Source organism: Camarhynchus parvulus, chromosome 4 (genome assembly GCF_901933205.1).
Source record: "Camarhynchus parvulus chromosome 4, STF_HiC, whole genome shotgun sequence".
In the NCBI taxonomy this organism is placed as follows: domain Eukaryota; kingdom Metazoa; phylum Chordata; class Aves; order Passeriformes; family Thraupidae; genus Camarhynchus; species Camarhynchus parvulus.
The window spans coordinates 62,012,569-62,028,913 of NC_044574.1; the positions used below are offsets into that span (position 1 = coordinate 62,012,569).

Sequence of the window (16,345 nt, forward strand, 5' to 3'; positions counted from 1 at the left end):
GGGGAGCGGGAGGGCGGGGGAAGGACGAGACAACGGGGACTCTTTTCCCTGGCGGAAGCATCGCGCGGCAGGGTCGGCCCGCGCGGAGGGATCTGCGGCGCGTGCGCGGCTGCGTGAGGGCGCTGGTGGGGGGGGGTGGTCCGGGCCGGGCGGGCGACGGTCGGTAAAGTGGCGTTTAAAACAGCGGCCATGAGACGGCAAAAGATGTTTAAGTTAATTTCAAGCAAGCCCCGAGTTGTGCCGATCCTCGGCGAAAGTGTCATGGTCTCGCCTGTTCCTTGCGCATCCCGTGTCTCCCAGCTTGTGTGTGCTAGAACAGAGCTGCCTGTGTTATCCCTGGTGATCTCTTGTTTACTGAGCTGCAAAATGTAAATAGGGATTTGCCCTGGACTTCATTTACTTCGTTAGGCCTTCCCCGGCGCAGAGGCCTGCAGCACTGTCCTTTTCCTTGTCGTTTCCAACCTGTCTGGCATTCCCACTGACAGCACAAGATCCCTGAAGTGTGTGGAAGCTGAGCCGTTGTCTTCACAGCTCCGTTTATTCCCTGAGAACTGGACAAGTTTTTGAGTGTTTAAATCCTTTTGTAACCTAAGCCTTTTTTTTTTTTAATGGGTTTGAGGCTGCGTTACAATACTGTACAGCAAAGACCAGGAAAAGAATAAATACTTGGCATGCAAATCCTGGCACGGTGATGAGTGTCAGAATCTTGCCACACCACCAGAGGTTGAAATGAGGAGATAAAAGCAAGAAGTTCAGAGCAAAGGCAAATTGTTTTCTTTAAACTCCTTCCAGTATCTGTAGTTATTGGCTGTTCAGACAGCACACAAAGGAGGATTTCCTCCGGAGATAATAAGCACAGTGACATAAATCATCGAGAGAGAACATAGATTTCTTTTTCTATTCATTTTCCAGCAAATTAACTCTGAAGCAGTTCGCTAAAAATTCATCCATCTCGAGCTTTTTTTAACCCCTTCCCTAGTAACATATACGACTGAAATTAGAATCTATTTTTGCTGCAGCAGCTCCTCTATGCTCAGGGTAAACGGTTCTTCAAATCCAAGCCTGCCATGTGCCACTCCCTTCCATTTTTATTAATTTTTATCTTGAAACAGACTATGACTTTTAGAAGGTGTAGAGAAGGGCAAGTCCTGCTGGAATTTTATCTCGCTTTCACAATCCCCTTCTAGGTCTTCTGGGTCTCATTGCCTAAGAGTCAGTGTTTCAGAAGTCTGTAAAGCTGTGGCAGCTTTCCCAAATCCCAGTGGTAGTTTGTGGCAGTGACCACAACCAAGGGATTTAGCAGCACTGCTGGGAAGGAGATGGAGCATGAACTCCATGTGTTTGCAGGGAGAGATGGAAAGAGGCAATAGGGCTTCGTGCTGACAGCAAAGGCAAGGGTTAGATGGGATTTTAGAAGGAATCCTGTGAGGGTGCTGAGGCCCTGGCACAGGTTACCCAGAGAAGCTGTGGCTGATCCCTGGCAGTGTCCAAGGCCAGGTTGGACAGGGCTTGGAGCAGCCTGGGACAGTGGAAGGTGTCCCTGCCCATGGCAGGGGGTAGGACTGGAATGATCTGTAAGGTCCCTGCCAACCAGGGATGCAAAGGTTAATGGTGATTTTCATACCCACCCAACCTAGGTGCACTCAGAGTTCAGCTTGGGGAGTTCAAATTACACAGCAGCCTCAGAGCAAGGGGAAACTCACCTTGGCGCCAGGCAGGTTGTGAGGCTACGTTAAAATAGTTTAAGCTCCAAGAAATGAAGGAGCCATTTGAATATCCCAAGGGGCTGGAAGCATGCAGGCTTACAAAAATAACTTGTAAAAAAATAAAAATAACAGCTGAACTGTTTGGGTTCAGCTGGTCAAGTTCCCTCTGTGACAGAGCACATCCAGTGATCCTTGCAGTTACCACTGTGTCTGTGCTCTGACTCCAGCCATTACGTAACTTATCTATATTTATTGCCAACCTGTGATCCTTCAAGTAGCAAGCAGGCTTTGATCAGCCCAGAGGAGACTGGGTTTGATGTTGGTTTAAGAAACAAAGCCTTAAAAAAAAAAAGGGAAACAGACTCTGAGGATTTCTCGATTTTCCAGAAAGAAAGTTCAACTCTGTTTTCTTTGTGAGAGGGACGGCTTGCAAATGTGGAATGGTGGGGAAAGCAGCAGAAGGAAACGAGGAGGATCCTAAAAACATGGTTTGTGGTGAAATTACCTGACAGGGCTTTGCTCAGCTTCCAGGGATTAAGTGCTTGTCAAGGAAAAATTATCAGCACAAAGGAATTCTCCCAGGGGAATGAAATGAGGTTTGAGCACTGAACTGTCTTGTCTCTGAAAACTGAACTATACAAAATCACTAATAGTTTTTGAAAAACCTTCACTTTTTTTTTTTTTTGGGGGCAATGAATCAATCGATGGAATGCTGATTTTCCAAGTAAGCAGTGTGAAAATCAGTATATACAAATTATTATGCTCTTCCACCTCATGAGTACATCAGCTGTTCTTGTTCCTACAGGCAATAATTAGCTGCTCTTTGGGGAAAAAAAAAGTTAAAGCCCCCAAAACTGGTATTCCTGAAGAATGTGGCAAAGGGAAAAAGGAAACTTGGAGCTCAAACTTAGCTTTCCAGCACAGCTGTTAAGGAAGGCTGTTGGCCTTGGAAACACCATCAGTGGAACGACAGGAGTGTCAGCTCCAGTGGAACATCTCCACAAAGGCCCCTCAGGACTTTGTGTAGCTGTTCCCACCCTGCTCATCCTACCAGCAGGAATTTAAATTATTTACTAGGAAAACAAACCCTTCTCTTTGTGCTGCACAAGGTTCTCTTCCTATCTGTTCCCAGCATGGAGCTCCTCAAAACACCAGGACACAGTTCTGCTTTCATCCAGAACAGTAAAATACGTGCTCACATTTAGCAAATGAAGCACCTCTTTCACCTCACTCAGTGATTAATTCTGAGAGGGGAGCTGCAGACACTAAATTAACCTTTTTACCTGATTTAGTTTTACTGAATAAACAGCCCCATAATGTAATTTTCTCAACCAGAGCTGCTATTTTCTGCCGTTTGCTTTGCTATTGGGAACGTGTTCTGTTCCAGCTCTATTTCATTTAACTTGGTGACAGTAATATCTTCAGACTGTCCCCTTCACCCTGGGGATGCCACCAGTAAATCCATCATTCTTCCCAGAAAATAGATGATTAATTGGAAACACGTGTCAGAACGTGCAAGAATACCAACAGTGACACAAATGTGCCTCCTCCTTACAGCATTCCCAGTTTTACCTTTTCAGTATTTGCAGAGTGGTGTCATTGAATACAGCTTTTATTCCATTTTTCCCTTCCAAATCATAAAAATTCCTTGATTTTCTCAGTTTTTAAAAGGCAGTTCATGTTAATTACCTGGCTGTGGCTATGCTTTCCTGTTGAGATCAATATTTATAACTGGATGTTTTGTGTCCTGGGGACTTGATACCAGCACTGTAGGAGTTGATAACCTTACAAAACTATTAGTGTTGCTGTGATGGGTGTAGATGTGCCTTTTCCAATGGGTAATTTGCTCTTCTCTGTGTGGATTAGGATCACGTTTGCTGTTGGTGCCTCTGAGAAAGTCTGTCTGGATGATTTCTTCTGGCAGGGAGCAGCAGCGTGTGAGTGAGACGTGCCTGGATGCAGTATCCTGACACAGAGCTATGCTGGCAATGTTCCTGCAGCTGTTTCTTGGGAAACATCTGTGGGGCTGGGCTGGAGCTTTGTGCACCTCCCTGCACCCCTCTCAGAGCAGTTTGTCTTTGGAAAGCAAGGGGGAAATGGGATATTCTTTACTGGCACAGGGATAAGGGCAGCAGAGTCCTCAAGACTTGCAGAATTCCAGTGCCTGTTATTTCAGTAGGAACAACTGATCCACCTTGACTGAAACTTTTCACATTTACAGCTGGGAAAACCCTTCCATCTGTGATAGTCTGTGTTTGTACTGGCTGATGCCATCTCATAATTAGTGATTCTTCCTGTGCAAAGTATAGAAGACGTTGTCCCAAGATCTCAATTTTAGCAAAGGACATACAAGAATTTAAGACACCCTGGGAAAGGAGAGAAAGGAGTATTTTGTGAGATGATTAAGGGCTTCTCATCTTTTATGAAAAATGGAAGGTTAAATTAGAAAATAAGTGTAAAATCCCAAAATAAATTTACAATACCCGGTCCTTAGAGCTGAATGCTTCCTAACAAATCATTTTACTCAGCAGTTGCCTAGTTCTACAGGCAGGAAGGTGACTGCCTTTATTTTTTTCCTTGGTTTAACTTTTAATGACTAATTTAAATTCCATTTATGCAGAATCGCTGTGATTTTGAAAACGCCTCCTGAAATTATGCAGAACCACCTTTCTAAAAAAAAAAAAAAAAAAAAAAAACTTTCCAAAGCCTTAAGTACAACACTGCCTAGAATTATCCTGTCAATTAAATAAAAGAACCCACTTAAAGTAAGTGACAAAAATACACAGTGAATTAAATGCACCTTCCAGTAACAAATGGTTATTAAAGGAGGCCTCTGAGCCTGCTGCTGGTTCTGTGGTCATGCTTCCACAAGCAGGAGGCTATTGAAACACACAGCTGCCTTTTAGACAATTTCACTTGCACTGACGGCAGGTTATTGCCATTTGATGGCATTCCCTGGGCTCCTGGAAGGTTCCCTGTGCAGGACTGGGGCTGCTGCTCAGGTGCAGCTGGAGCGATGAGCTACAAAAGGCAGGAAGTTGGATTTTGTTAGGCCTGGAGATGCAGAGTGGGTTTCTGACAGGAGCTGGAGTGGAAGCCAGCAGGACTAAGACAAAGGGTGCTACCTGTATCCACCTCCCACAGAAATCATCAATAATTGCAGTCACTGGGCAAGTCCTGAAATGTGTCACAGATTTGGAGATTTGGAGTCTCTCCTGCTCCCTTCCTGTTTCTCAGTGACCATAGAGCGAAGTTTGAACAAGGTGGGGCAGCCGTGGCCCCGGTGAAGTCACCAGGAGTGCCTTCCTTTGTGCTGTCTTTGCGTGAGGGTTTGCACTGGGGGCAAGGCTCCTCCTTCCTCTTCTCGTGCCAGAGCCGTTTCTAACCCTCTCAAATGAGATTTGATGATCCTAAAGAAATGAGGTTGTGCTGGACTCATGCTGTGTTTGCTCCTGAGCGCTTTCTGGATCTTTCCAGCTCTGTGTGCGGAGAGGGGCCTCCATGACAACACAGGCAGAGCACACACAGCCAGCTCTGCAGCCTTTTACTCCTGCTCTGCTGGTGTCAGGGATCATGGAATTCTCTGCTTCCCGACATGGTAGACATGGGCTTGCTCAGAGCTGTGAAATAATAGCCAGGGGCCTGTCCCTGCCATTATTTCTGGAACAGAATCCTTTTGTGTCACTGAAAATTCTCAGTGAAGACTTGGAATTTCCTTCAAGAATCAGGGTTTTAGCACTGCATGCAATTTAGTTTTTAGCTGTGCTTTACAAGTTTTATGCCAGCTACTGGGAATAAGAACATTTTCCAAGAAAGAAACTGTTTCCCAGTAGAGTTTTGGACTTCTCTCTTTTAGGAAACTCATCCTGGGAGTCTTGTCCCAGGACTGTGGTGCAGCTGTGCTGGTATAGGGGTTCTTATATAAATAAGGCAGTTATTTTCAGTAAACAAAGTATGTGCTATCAGTACATGGTAGATTTATTTAAATTATAACAGAGATTCTGTCCGAAACTTACTAAGTTACCACAGATTTATGTTTGGGTCTTGTCAGCTCAAAATACTTTGTGCTCTGAGTTTTCTGAGCAAACAGGCTGGGTTTCTCTTTTCTGCCCCCTCCCTTCCTTTTTCCAGCAGCTGCTTGGAACTTGGGGTGTGGTCTCTGGGAGAGGCACTGTCATTGCTCCTCTCTGGGTTTGTCCAGTGAGTCTCTTCCCTAACACCAAGCTCCATTTAATCTCTTATTGGGATGCCTTGCTCTCCTTTGGTCTCATAGGCAGCAAGCAATAAATCTGAATAATTTAATTTCTTTATAATTGCTGAACTCGATTTCCAGGAGCACCAGGTGAGAGGTGTGGAATTTCACTCCTCTGGGCAGACAGGAGCTGGACCAGAGGGAGCACTGCTCCCATGGCTACTGGAGGATCAAATGCCACTTTGCCTCAGGGGCTGCTGTCTGGGGAACAAGGTTTAAACTCTGACAGATTTATGAATCATTTCATCTCCTAGACTTGTTCCGTCCAAAGGGCCTGGTGAGGGGAAGCCCATGCCAAGGTTTTGATAGCTTTTATCCCCTAGGCACTGATCCCATTGCTCTTGAAGCAACAGCATCTGTGAATTGTTTCTCAGTGTGTGTACAGGTGGAGCCTTAATGGGTGTTTTCTAATATGTGTGTTTTGTATAAAAACACCACTCTGAGACTCCTGCCTTCCAGGTGTCAGCAGTGCTGCTGTCCTCCATACCGGAAAAATGGGGTATGGAGCCTTATAAGGGACACTTGGATCAATCAGAGGCTGTAAATCGGTGGAGCTCTTTGCCTAAGTGGCTCAAGGGAGCTGTTGTTCCAAGTGACCCCTGTTTTTCCTCCGTGGGCGTCCAGAGCGGGCAGACAATGGCTGTGTCTGGAGCGGTAATTACTCTGTGTCCCTTAATCACCACGGTTTGTAATCCTATTTCAGTGTGGAAATCCACATGCCACAGGGCCCAATCAACACCTCTGTATCATCCCCTGCCAGTCAATACACAGCTCCTGGTCACCCAGAGCCATTCCTGGGGAGCTGCTTTGGGCATGCCTGGACAAGTTTTGCCAGGCCATATTGGAAGATAGTTTAGCCAGGCTGGTCACTACAATCGCTGTTCAATAGGATGTGCATCTTTGGGTTCCCAAAGAATGTCAGGAAGGAATTGCTGCTCTGTAAAGCCCATTACAGAAGAGGTAAATTGTGTTTCCTCAGAATGCTGGAAACACTTCTCGCTCTCCCTCGACATTCTCACTCCCCTGAATCCCAAATAAATGCCACATTGAAAGAAAATTATTCCTTGCATAAGGGAAAAATAGAAAAGAACAACAGATTTTGTTCGCTGACCTCAGCATGACTCCTCCTTTGCCTACAACACTCCATTGTTCTGCCAGGTCCAGACAGCACAGGGAGCAGACTCATTTTCCCTGTTTTTAATCCCAAAGGTGCAGTCCATCACTTATATGAAGGATCCTTGGGGTTTGGTTGTTTTGTTTTTTTGGTTGTTTTTTTTTCCTTGATCCTACTGAGCTGTTTTCAACAAGTGAGTTAATACTGAGGAACAAAGATGGGGCAGGAATCCCTCTCTCCTAACCTGGGAAATGAGCCATGGTCTGATAAGAGATTCCCCCCTTAGGCTACATGAGATATGAGGGATAATTTTTCAGAGTGTTCTATGAGGTTTAAATTAGTAAAGGGAAAGGAATGTATGTGTTTGAGCAGGTATCTGGACTGGTACTTTCGGAGCTGTCATGCTCTGTGCTTACAAAATGAACTCTTTTTGTCCTTTTGGGTAAACTGGAGCATGTGGTGCTTTCCTACAGCAGCTGGAGGAGGAAGAACATCCCTACTCCATCTCTGTGACAGCAAGATACACTTTGGAATGTGGGGAAGAAAAGAAGGGAGCAACTGCTAAGGGGATTTTAATACCAGAGACTGGAGCTGAGGGACTCATCCCAAAAACATTACCTGAACGATGTCACTGCATGTAGCTGGCTGGAAGTCGGTTCCATTAGCAGCAATTGTTCAATCTAGAGCAGGTCCATGTCTCAAACAGCTTTTATCCTCCCCAGAAATCAATCTGTGTGTTGGGAGGGATGGTCAGGTACATCTGCTGGTAGCTACAGGAATTCCAGCCCAGTCAGGAACATCCTGAGGAAAAGTTGAGCGTGCTTACAGCAATCTCAGAGTCGTTGGCATCAAAATGAACTTGAGGGAAGTGTTGGCCGTCATCACTGGCACTGCAGGCAGGGGCTGTGCCTCGAAATAGAGCTTGGCAGAGCCCAGCACTGCTGATGGCTCGGTGGAGAAGGCGGATTTACTTTTCCAGCCTGTGACATTTATAAACATTTTCTGTTTGTTGGAGCTGTGGAACCTCACCAGGTCAAACCCAGCGCTAATCTGTCAGAGTTACCTCCCCAGACTTTCGTCTGCAGTGTGTATACACATCCAATCGCTGCACTTTGGGATTGTCCCGGGACATTTATCTCTTTGTGTTTATCCATGAGCACGTTGGAACAGCCCCACAAAGCCTCCAGACGATATTTATTTTGTTTTTTCTGGTCCTGAGGACTCCATTAGGCGGAGAAGCCCTTTGATGCAGCCTTTGACTTAGGGGATTGATCCAACACCTCCTTCCTGACCCACTGGGGCTTCGATTCATTCCACCGGAAGGGAAGTTTGGAAGTGCACATCCCAAAACCACTGCAACATCGGGCTGCACAGAAAACTCTCGGTCTGAAGTAGGACACGGAGGGGTTTTAAATCCAGGCGAGTCTTTGGAACCCTCAAAGAACAACATGAGGAGAGTCCCACAGAGTTACACGGAGAGTTTGATCCATGAGGGCTGAGCATCCTCAGGCTGCTCCAGTCAGGTCAGCGTTCGTCTTTATCCTGTATCGGGACACGGGAGCTCTGTGGGGCAGGCGGTGTGGGGACACAGGAGGGCTGAGGGACAGACGGTGTGGAGACACGGGAGCTCTGTGGGACAGGCGGTGTGGGGACACGGGAGGGCTGAGGGACAGACGGTGTGGAGACACGGAAGCTCTATGGGACAGGCGGTGTGGGGACACGGGAGGGCTGAGGGACAGACGGTGTGGAGACACGGGAGGGCTGAGGGACAGACGGTGTGGAGACACGGGAGCGCTGTGGGACAGGCGCTGTGCGGACACAGAAGCTCTGTGGGACTGAGGGTGAGCGCTGCCACCCCCCCATCACCTCAGGGCGCGCGCGCGCGGGCACGTCGCGGTTGCCAGGGCTCGGAGCACTGGGCGGGGTAGAGGCAGAACTCGGCTGGCCAATCAGGACAGACCCGGCCTCGGTCGGTGGCCAATCGTCGCCGGTAAACAACACTCCCCTCCGCGAGGCGGGGAAGGGGCTGGGCGAGCGTCTCGCCGGCCAATCAGAGACCAGGAAACGCGGGCCAATCCGAGCGCAGGAGGATTTGGGCGGTCTTTTCAAAACCGATGAGGCGCCGCTGGTGTCCCTTTAAAGGCGTGATGCGTCCCTCGCCGTGTCCCTCCGCGCGCCTCCCCGCCCCGCCGCAGCAGCGCGGTGCCGCTCCGATCCCCGCTGTGCTCGAGCTCCGCGGGTCGGCCGCTCCCTCACAGGATCTCGGGAACCAGTTGGGGCACCATCGGGTCGCGTGAGTGGGGGGTGGACTATTTGACTTCCGTGTGCCGCCTCACCGGCGGAGATCGCTCCGCGCGGGACAACAGAAGCCGTGGGCGGGGACGCGGCGCCGCCATCTTGGGGGGCCGGGGCCGGGGCCAGGGCGGAGGGGAGCGGCTGAGGATGGTGCCGTGACAGTGCCGTGACTCCCCGCGGGGGTCCAGGCCGCCCTGCCTGGATGCGGGGTCAGCGGCCGATCCCACCCCCGTCCGCGCGGTGACGGGAGCCGGGCTCGCCTCCCCCTCCCCGAGCGGTGAGGGCTGCGGGGGGGGCCCGGTGTCCCCTCGCCCCCGGCCTCCGGGGCCCCTTTGTTTCCCTGCTGCGGAGGGGAAGGAGGCGAAGAGAAGGGAAGATGAGCAGCGAGGCGCTGTGGCTTTTCAAGCAGCTGAACCTCCATCTGGAGCTGGAGGGGAGGTTCCAGCCCCGCGAGAAGGGACTCAGCCTCATCGAGGGTGCCGCCGAGGTAGATGAGGGCGTCGGGGGGCTCCTCTGGGCAGAAGGAAAATTTCAGAGAAAATTCCAGCTAATGGAATTTAAAGCGCGCTAACTGCGGAAAGTTAATTCTTTTCTCTGTATGCGCCGCTTGCCTTTTGTTTTAATTCTGTATTTGTCTGTAGGTATTAACGTTACCTTATCCAAGCACTGCGACCTGCAGGGCAAGGCATTTAATACTTCAGGTGTTTAGTATTTATTGTTTAAACTTGGGGTGAGCACGGGAGCGAGAGGCTGTGTATTGTTTCCATCAGGGGAGCTTCCTGCCTCTGCAGGGGGGGTGGGTTGTAACAAGCAAGGGAACCACTGGCTTTTCATTGGCGCTGTCTGGGGAAATGAACCCAGAACCGTTCAGTGCTGAGCAGCAAAATGTAAATAGACCATAAACATCTCCGCGTTAACGACCAAAGTTCCTTACTGCGTTCGGGGCAGGCTTATTATGTGCCTTCGGGTGCTTGTGAGTTCTTTCGGAATAGCCTTAATATTTAACAAGAAAACAAAATCCCTGAGATAAGTCTGCTTGTTTGTTATGAAAGCAGAGCTGTTGCTTAAATATTGACATGCAAGGTAGAGAGCTGTGTGGTCATTTTTAAGGGCGGGAGTCACTGTGTATGCCTGTAGTTGGTGACTTATTTAAGTCTTACATGTGTCTTAAAAGAAGCAAGTGGAGAGCAGGAGATGTGGTTGTGCTGGCTGTTGCACCAGTGAGACTCAGGACCTGGCTGTAATCTCTGAACCGCGGGTGTGATTGGAGTCCTAAGTGTCTAAATTTATTTTCTTTTCAATTCAAGTGAAGTCAAGTATTTAAGGAAAAATTTGCTCCTGTTTGAGCTAAATAAAAGGCTATTTAGGGAGTGAGGCATGGCGATTGCTGCTGCCACAGGATAATTCTGAGTTTGCCTCTCTTGCCATAGAATGAGAACACACTGTGTCCAAGACAAAGGAATGCCAAGGTGGAAGATCTTTGGAGTCTGACCAACTTCTTTGGATTTGCAACTGAAACGTTTGTTTTGGCTGTCAACATTCTGGACAGATTCTTGGCTCTTATGAAGGTATGAGTGTGGCTCTTGATTCAGCAGCAGCTCCAAGGTCTCCTTTGTGAACCTGGAGTTGAGTGCAGTTCCTTTCACCCCTAAAGACAAGTAGCAGCTTGATTTACTTCCTCTAATAAATCTGTAACCATCACCGTGTAGGTGTCTGAGAAAGGGGGAATTAAGGGAAACAAACCAGTAAGTGTTAGAGGCTGTCTCTGGGTGCTCTGCTAAAGCTTAGCCTTGGGACCGACACCAAGTGATCATTTCCTGGTTGTTTGTGCTGCTTTAAGGCAGGAAGCTTGGACTGAAACCAGTTCCTTACTATTAGATCAGCAGAAAAAACGAAGTTGCATCACTTCTCTGGTCGGACTGGCCTTGAAGTGGCGCGGAATGTACAACGGTAGAGGGGAGAGAAGAGCAGGGGCAGGAACAAGCTGTGGAGGGATGGGGCTGCCCAGAACAGGCTCAGACTGGATTTATGTGGGCTGGGCGAGCACTGCCTCTCGGAGGAGCAGGGAATTGCAGTTCCCTCCGCGATATATTTGTGTCCGGTGGGGAACAACCTGAGGAGAGGCTGCTCAGCTGTGGGACTTCACTTCCTCCGCCCCAGCGGATTGGTGCTGCCTCGTGGTGTTTGCTCCAGCTCAAGTGAGGGGATTGCTTATGGCTGGGGGAGGAGCAGGAGCTGGCCAGCACCAGGTTTGGTGGAGGTGATTCCAAACACACTTGGTGTTGAAGCCCAGTGTTGCTGGGGGTGATGCACTCATGGCACTTACTCTGGTTTTTAGGTGAAACCCAAGCATTTGTCTTGCATTGGAGTTTGCTGCATGCAGCTGGCCGCCCGTGTGGTGGAGGAGGAATGCAATATCCCATCTGCTCACGAGATCATCCGGATCAGCCAATGTAAATGCACTGTGTCCGACCTGAAACGGATGGAAAAGATAATTTCAGAAAAGTTGCACTTTGAATTTAAAGCTACTACTGCCTTAACCTTCTTGCACTTGTACCATACTATTGTACTCTGTCATACCTCAGAAAGGTGAGCTGGTGGTGTTTGCTGAGCCCCTGTTAATCCCCTCTGAGATGATTGCAGCCTTGGCTGTAGAGGAGGCAGCTCCTCAGTTCTTGCTTCCTGGTGAGGGAATGCTTGTTCATGCAGACCCTTCCTTCTTCTCTTGGATGTCTCACAGGAAAGAAGTGTTGAATCTGGACAAGTTGGAAGCACAACTAAAAGCTTGCAACTGCCGTCTAGTGTTCTCTAAAGCAAAAGTGAGTAGAAGCAGTTGTTGGTAGCTGCTGAGTGGGTTTGTGGTGGCTGTGGTGCTGAGTGCTGTTTCCTGGTCCTTTCAGCCATCTGTCCTGGCCTTGTGCCTTCTCACTCTGGAAGTTCAGACTCTGAAATCTGTTGAGCTGTTGGAGATCCTTCTGCGTGTTCAAAAGCATTCGAAGGTGAGTGTTCTCAGTGGGCTGTTTGGGCTGACACTGTTAATGATGGGTGCTGTTACATTTAGGGGTCCCTTAAATGCATCCCTGAATGTGTCCTTACAGGTTCTGTTTGGCTGAAAGAAGCAATTAAAAAATAAGCTTAAATGTATAAAATCAGAGGAACTGCTGACTCAGTGTGTATTCAATGCACGCTTTAACAGGCAGCTGATGGAACTTCTGCTGCTCTGGCTGTGTAGTCTGGGGAAACTTCCAGTCTGTTCTAGGACTGCTGGGCTGCTTATTCTTTTTGCCTGAATAATTAAACCTGGGGGTTTAATTATTATTATTATCACCTGAGGGTCTTCCCCCTGGATGGAGGTCAGGCACTGAACAGGTTTTCCCCTCAGGGAATGGGCACAGCATGAGCCTGGCACAGCTCAAGGAGCATTTGGATAATGCCCTTGGGTACAGGGTGGAATTGGTGGGTTTGTCCTGTGCAGGGCCAGGAGTTGAACTCCATGATGCATGTGGATCCCTTCCAGCTCAGGATATCCTATGAACTAAAATGGGATTCATGGCCTCGAGCTGTGTGCTGCCTCCATTGATGGCCTAGAAGCAGCTTTTCACTCTTGCAGTCAGATGGAACAACCCCAGTTTCCTAAGGGATACAAGTAGTTCCTTAAAGTACTATATTATTCTATTTTAAAATTGTGGTTTAAAGTTTTTTTTTCTATTTTAAAGCAGTTTTTAAAACTTCACTTCCATTTGAAAATGGAATTTTAAAAAAGTTTTATTCCATTTTAAAATAGAATAACCTTTGTTTCATTTTTCCTTTGGAAGTGATAAAGAAAATGGTAACAAGGACTGACAGGCAAACTGTCAGCCTAACTCCACCTTGAACAGGGACTTGTCTGGAAGGTGTGTAGGAGTTGGTAGCTCACCTTTAACAGCAGCTTTGACAAAGGTATCACAGTTATGACTCACTTCTGTCTTGACTGATATTTTTCCCCAAGAAGGTAAAATGGAGGCAGGAGTTATCCTTGGAGCCTGTGTGTTACGGACTAACTTAACTGCTGGGTTTTGGGTTTTTATTTTCAGATAAGTGATAGTGACCTACTTTACTGGAGGGAGCTGGTCTCTAAATGCCTGGCAGATTATTCTTCTCCTGAATGCTGTAAGCCTGATCACAAAAAACTGGTTTGGATTGTTTCGAGGCGCACAGCCCAAAACCTACAAAACAGTTACTACAGTGTTCCCGAGTTGCCAACGATCCCAGAGGGTGGATGTTTCAATGGAAGTGAGAGGTGGGTAACACTTGGCTGCTTCATTTGTGGGGAAGGAATTCTCCTTTCCCTATGTATAACTGTGGCTTAATCGCTGCTGCTTGGGAAAAAAAAAAGCTAGCTCTGAGAATATTGCTGGCTTTGGAACATGCCTTCAGCACATGGAGAGAAGGGGGAGCTGTCATTGTTCAGAGGTTCTTGGCCGGGTGGGGGGAGGCACTGTTGGGTTTAAGGAAGGCTTGCAAAGGTTTTCAGTCTCCTGAAGGAATTGATGCTTGCTGTCTGGAAAACTGGCTTCTTGATCAGTAGGGTGTTGTTGGCATCAGGAGGATTGTGCCTTGTTAGGATTTCAGCTTGAGGAGTCCTAAGGAGCTTTAGGCTGAGCAGCATTTAGATGCGGGGTGTTGCTGCTAGCAACACGGAGTGTGCAAGAAACGCCAGGATTGAGGAGTGCTTTGCCACTTTGAAGGGGCTGTGCTTTGTTAAAATTACCTTTCCCACTGTTCCTTCTAGTGAAGACTCCTGTGAAGACATGAGCAGCGGGGAAGAAAGCCTTAGCAGTTCTCCTCCGAGTGATCTGGAAGGCACCTTCTTCTTTGAACTCAAACCTAAACCCAAGTGGCAAACTCTCGGCTGTCGCTCTTAGCACTGAGTCTGGATTGTATTAGGCTGAAGCGTTGAATGCACCATAGAGTCTTTTGGCAATAATAAATGAGGTGGTGATCTGTAAACTGTATTAAGGCAGAACTTGCTGTGGTATATCAATGCTTTGAATGCCTGCCTTGGTTTTTTGTTGTTGTAATTTTAAGGAATTAAAAAAAAAATTCAGGTCCCCAGATCAGCAAAAAAAGGAAAAAAAGTTGTTGTACAGTTCTGTTGTCAACAGCCATGAATTCTGTACCTGGTGGTCCAAAACCCTCAGCAGCTCAACACCTGAGTTGATTTCAGGGTCTTGTCTGAGAAGCATGGAGCAGGAGTGAGAAGCTTTCCTGAAGGTTAAATGGGAAGCACTTGTTTCATGGAAGAAACTTGCTCCATGGGTTCAGTTGAGCAAGGGAAGGGGCCCAGGAGGAACTGTGCAGTTGTTGTCCTGGGATGTTCTCAGGATTCCACATGACAGAATCCCAAGTTTGGCTTGATTTCAGTGTTGACCCTGCTTGGAGCAGGAGATTGGACTGGAGTCCCTCTCGAGGGCACCTTCACTCCTTCTGGGAGTGGTGTTCTGGGATTAGATCCAAGTGGCTGGGTGGGCTACATGGAGTTTGTATGTGTGTACATAGTGCCAGGCTGGAATGGTTTATTCTCCAATGGGCCCAACACTGAAACTACTTTTCCTTTTCAGCAGGGTCTTGAGTTGTGTACTCCAAGTAGCAATTTTTGAAGCTTGGCTTTTATAAACTTCAGGGATCCCTATTTCACACCAGGAGTATGTGTGGTAAGCAGGAGGTTTCTAGTCAATATAGTTTTCACTTTGAGATAGTATAAATTGTGTGGCCAGGAGTTCCATGTTTTCTTTAGTACGGATGTTTTTACACTGAAATTCACATAGTATACTTCAGTGTGCTTCAAATCCTAACATGTCAATCCATGCTATTAGCTTAGACTTCTTAACTTGGTAAGCCTTGCTAAGTCTACATTCCTTTGAATATTTAACCCTTGTAGTTGTTTTTCAGTATATTCATGTTATTGATTGAGTCATAATCAGACTTGTTTGCATGCTGATGTAAAGCAGTTAGTGCAGGAGAAGTGGAAATTACGCAGTAAAATATCAGGTAAATGTGATGGTGAAGTAGTTAATGTAATGGTTTTTCTTCTGAACTTTGTTATCAAAGCACAAATTCCAGTCTAATTGTGTTTCTCCCTGGTGAGGACATGGCTAAAGCAGACTAAAGTAGCTCAGAGTAACGGTGTGAGGTGTGGTGGTGCCAAAGTAGAAATGAAGGAGCAAACAAGCTAAAAGCTGTTTCCTAGGTGCCAGCGTTGCTTTAGAAAGGTAAGTGATGCTGTAAGTCCATAACTGTTATGTGATTTCAGTTTTCTAAAAACACACAAAAGTTTACAAAAAGCGTATATGAAAATGTAAATTAAAAAAAATGTACAGAAAAAAAATTTAAAACAAAAAAATGAGCAGAAAATACTGTATTTTTTTACATTGTATGTAACTTTTTGTAGGTCTGTGGCATGTAGATAGTAATTTATTGTGTACTCTGTATGATCCAAATACTGTACCTCTGAAGACTTCTTGCTGCAAGTCTCTGCTCACTTCAGGAGTGCTTGGGTAAGGAACCTACTGAGTCTTGTTTCAGTTGAGAACAAAAATAAACCAAGTGCTCTATTTGTTACCTGCTGTGAGTGGCAGTCGGTTCCTTGAAGCTTTTGGCTTCCTCTTTTTTTTTTTTTGTGCTGTGCAGGGTGTGTGATCCCACATCTGGGTTCCAGCTTTCCCAGGAGTTGTGGCAAGAACAAGGGGAGACTGCACAGCACTGGATGGAAATCTCACCTCAGCGTGAGAAGCTGGGCTGAGGTATCCCGTGCTCATTGGCATATCCAGAGCTCCTGCCAGGGGTTAAGGGTCATTCCAGCTGGATTCCTCTGGGTTCTGTAGGAATTGTCCTTGCTGCTGTTTTTTGTGGTGAGGCCTGGTCACCACACCTTGAGGTGCCCCTTGGGTCCCCTCAGCACAACACCCTCCTGGCTCGGGAGTCGGCTGGAGCGCGTGT

At 47.4% G+C, this 16,345-nt stretch overlaps 1 protein-coding gene across 2 annotated transcripts; it reads left to right on the forward strand.

Moving 5' to 3' along the window:
* Positions 1-9,456: 9,456 nt before the first annotated feature.
* On the forward strand, positions 9,457-15,967 carry CCNG2 (cyclin G2). 2 transcript variants are annotated; one of them, XM_030948097.1, is made up of 8 exons: positions 9,464-9,605; positions 9,666-9,854; positions 10,798-10,935; positions 11,706-11,956; positions 12,108-12,186; positions 12,268-12,366; positions 13,441-13,646; positions 14,139-15,967. In XM_030948097.1, exons 1-8 carry the CDS (start codon positions 9,570-9,572, stop codon positions 14,269-14,271), a joined length of 1,131 nt encoding a protein of 376 aa, XP_030803957.1. In that variant the 5' UTR covers positions 9,464-9,569; the 3' UTR covers positions 14,272-15,967. The 2 variants fall into 2 exon arrangements, with proteins under 2 accessions (XP_030803958.1, XP_030803957.1); XM_030948098.1 differs by having other exon boundaries at positions 9,457-9,854.
* The last annotated feature ends 378 nt before the right edge of the window (positions 15,968-16,345 follow it).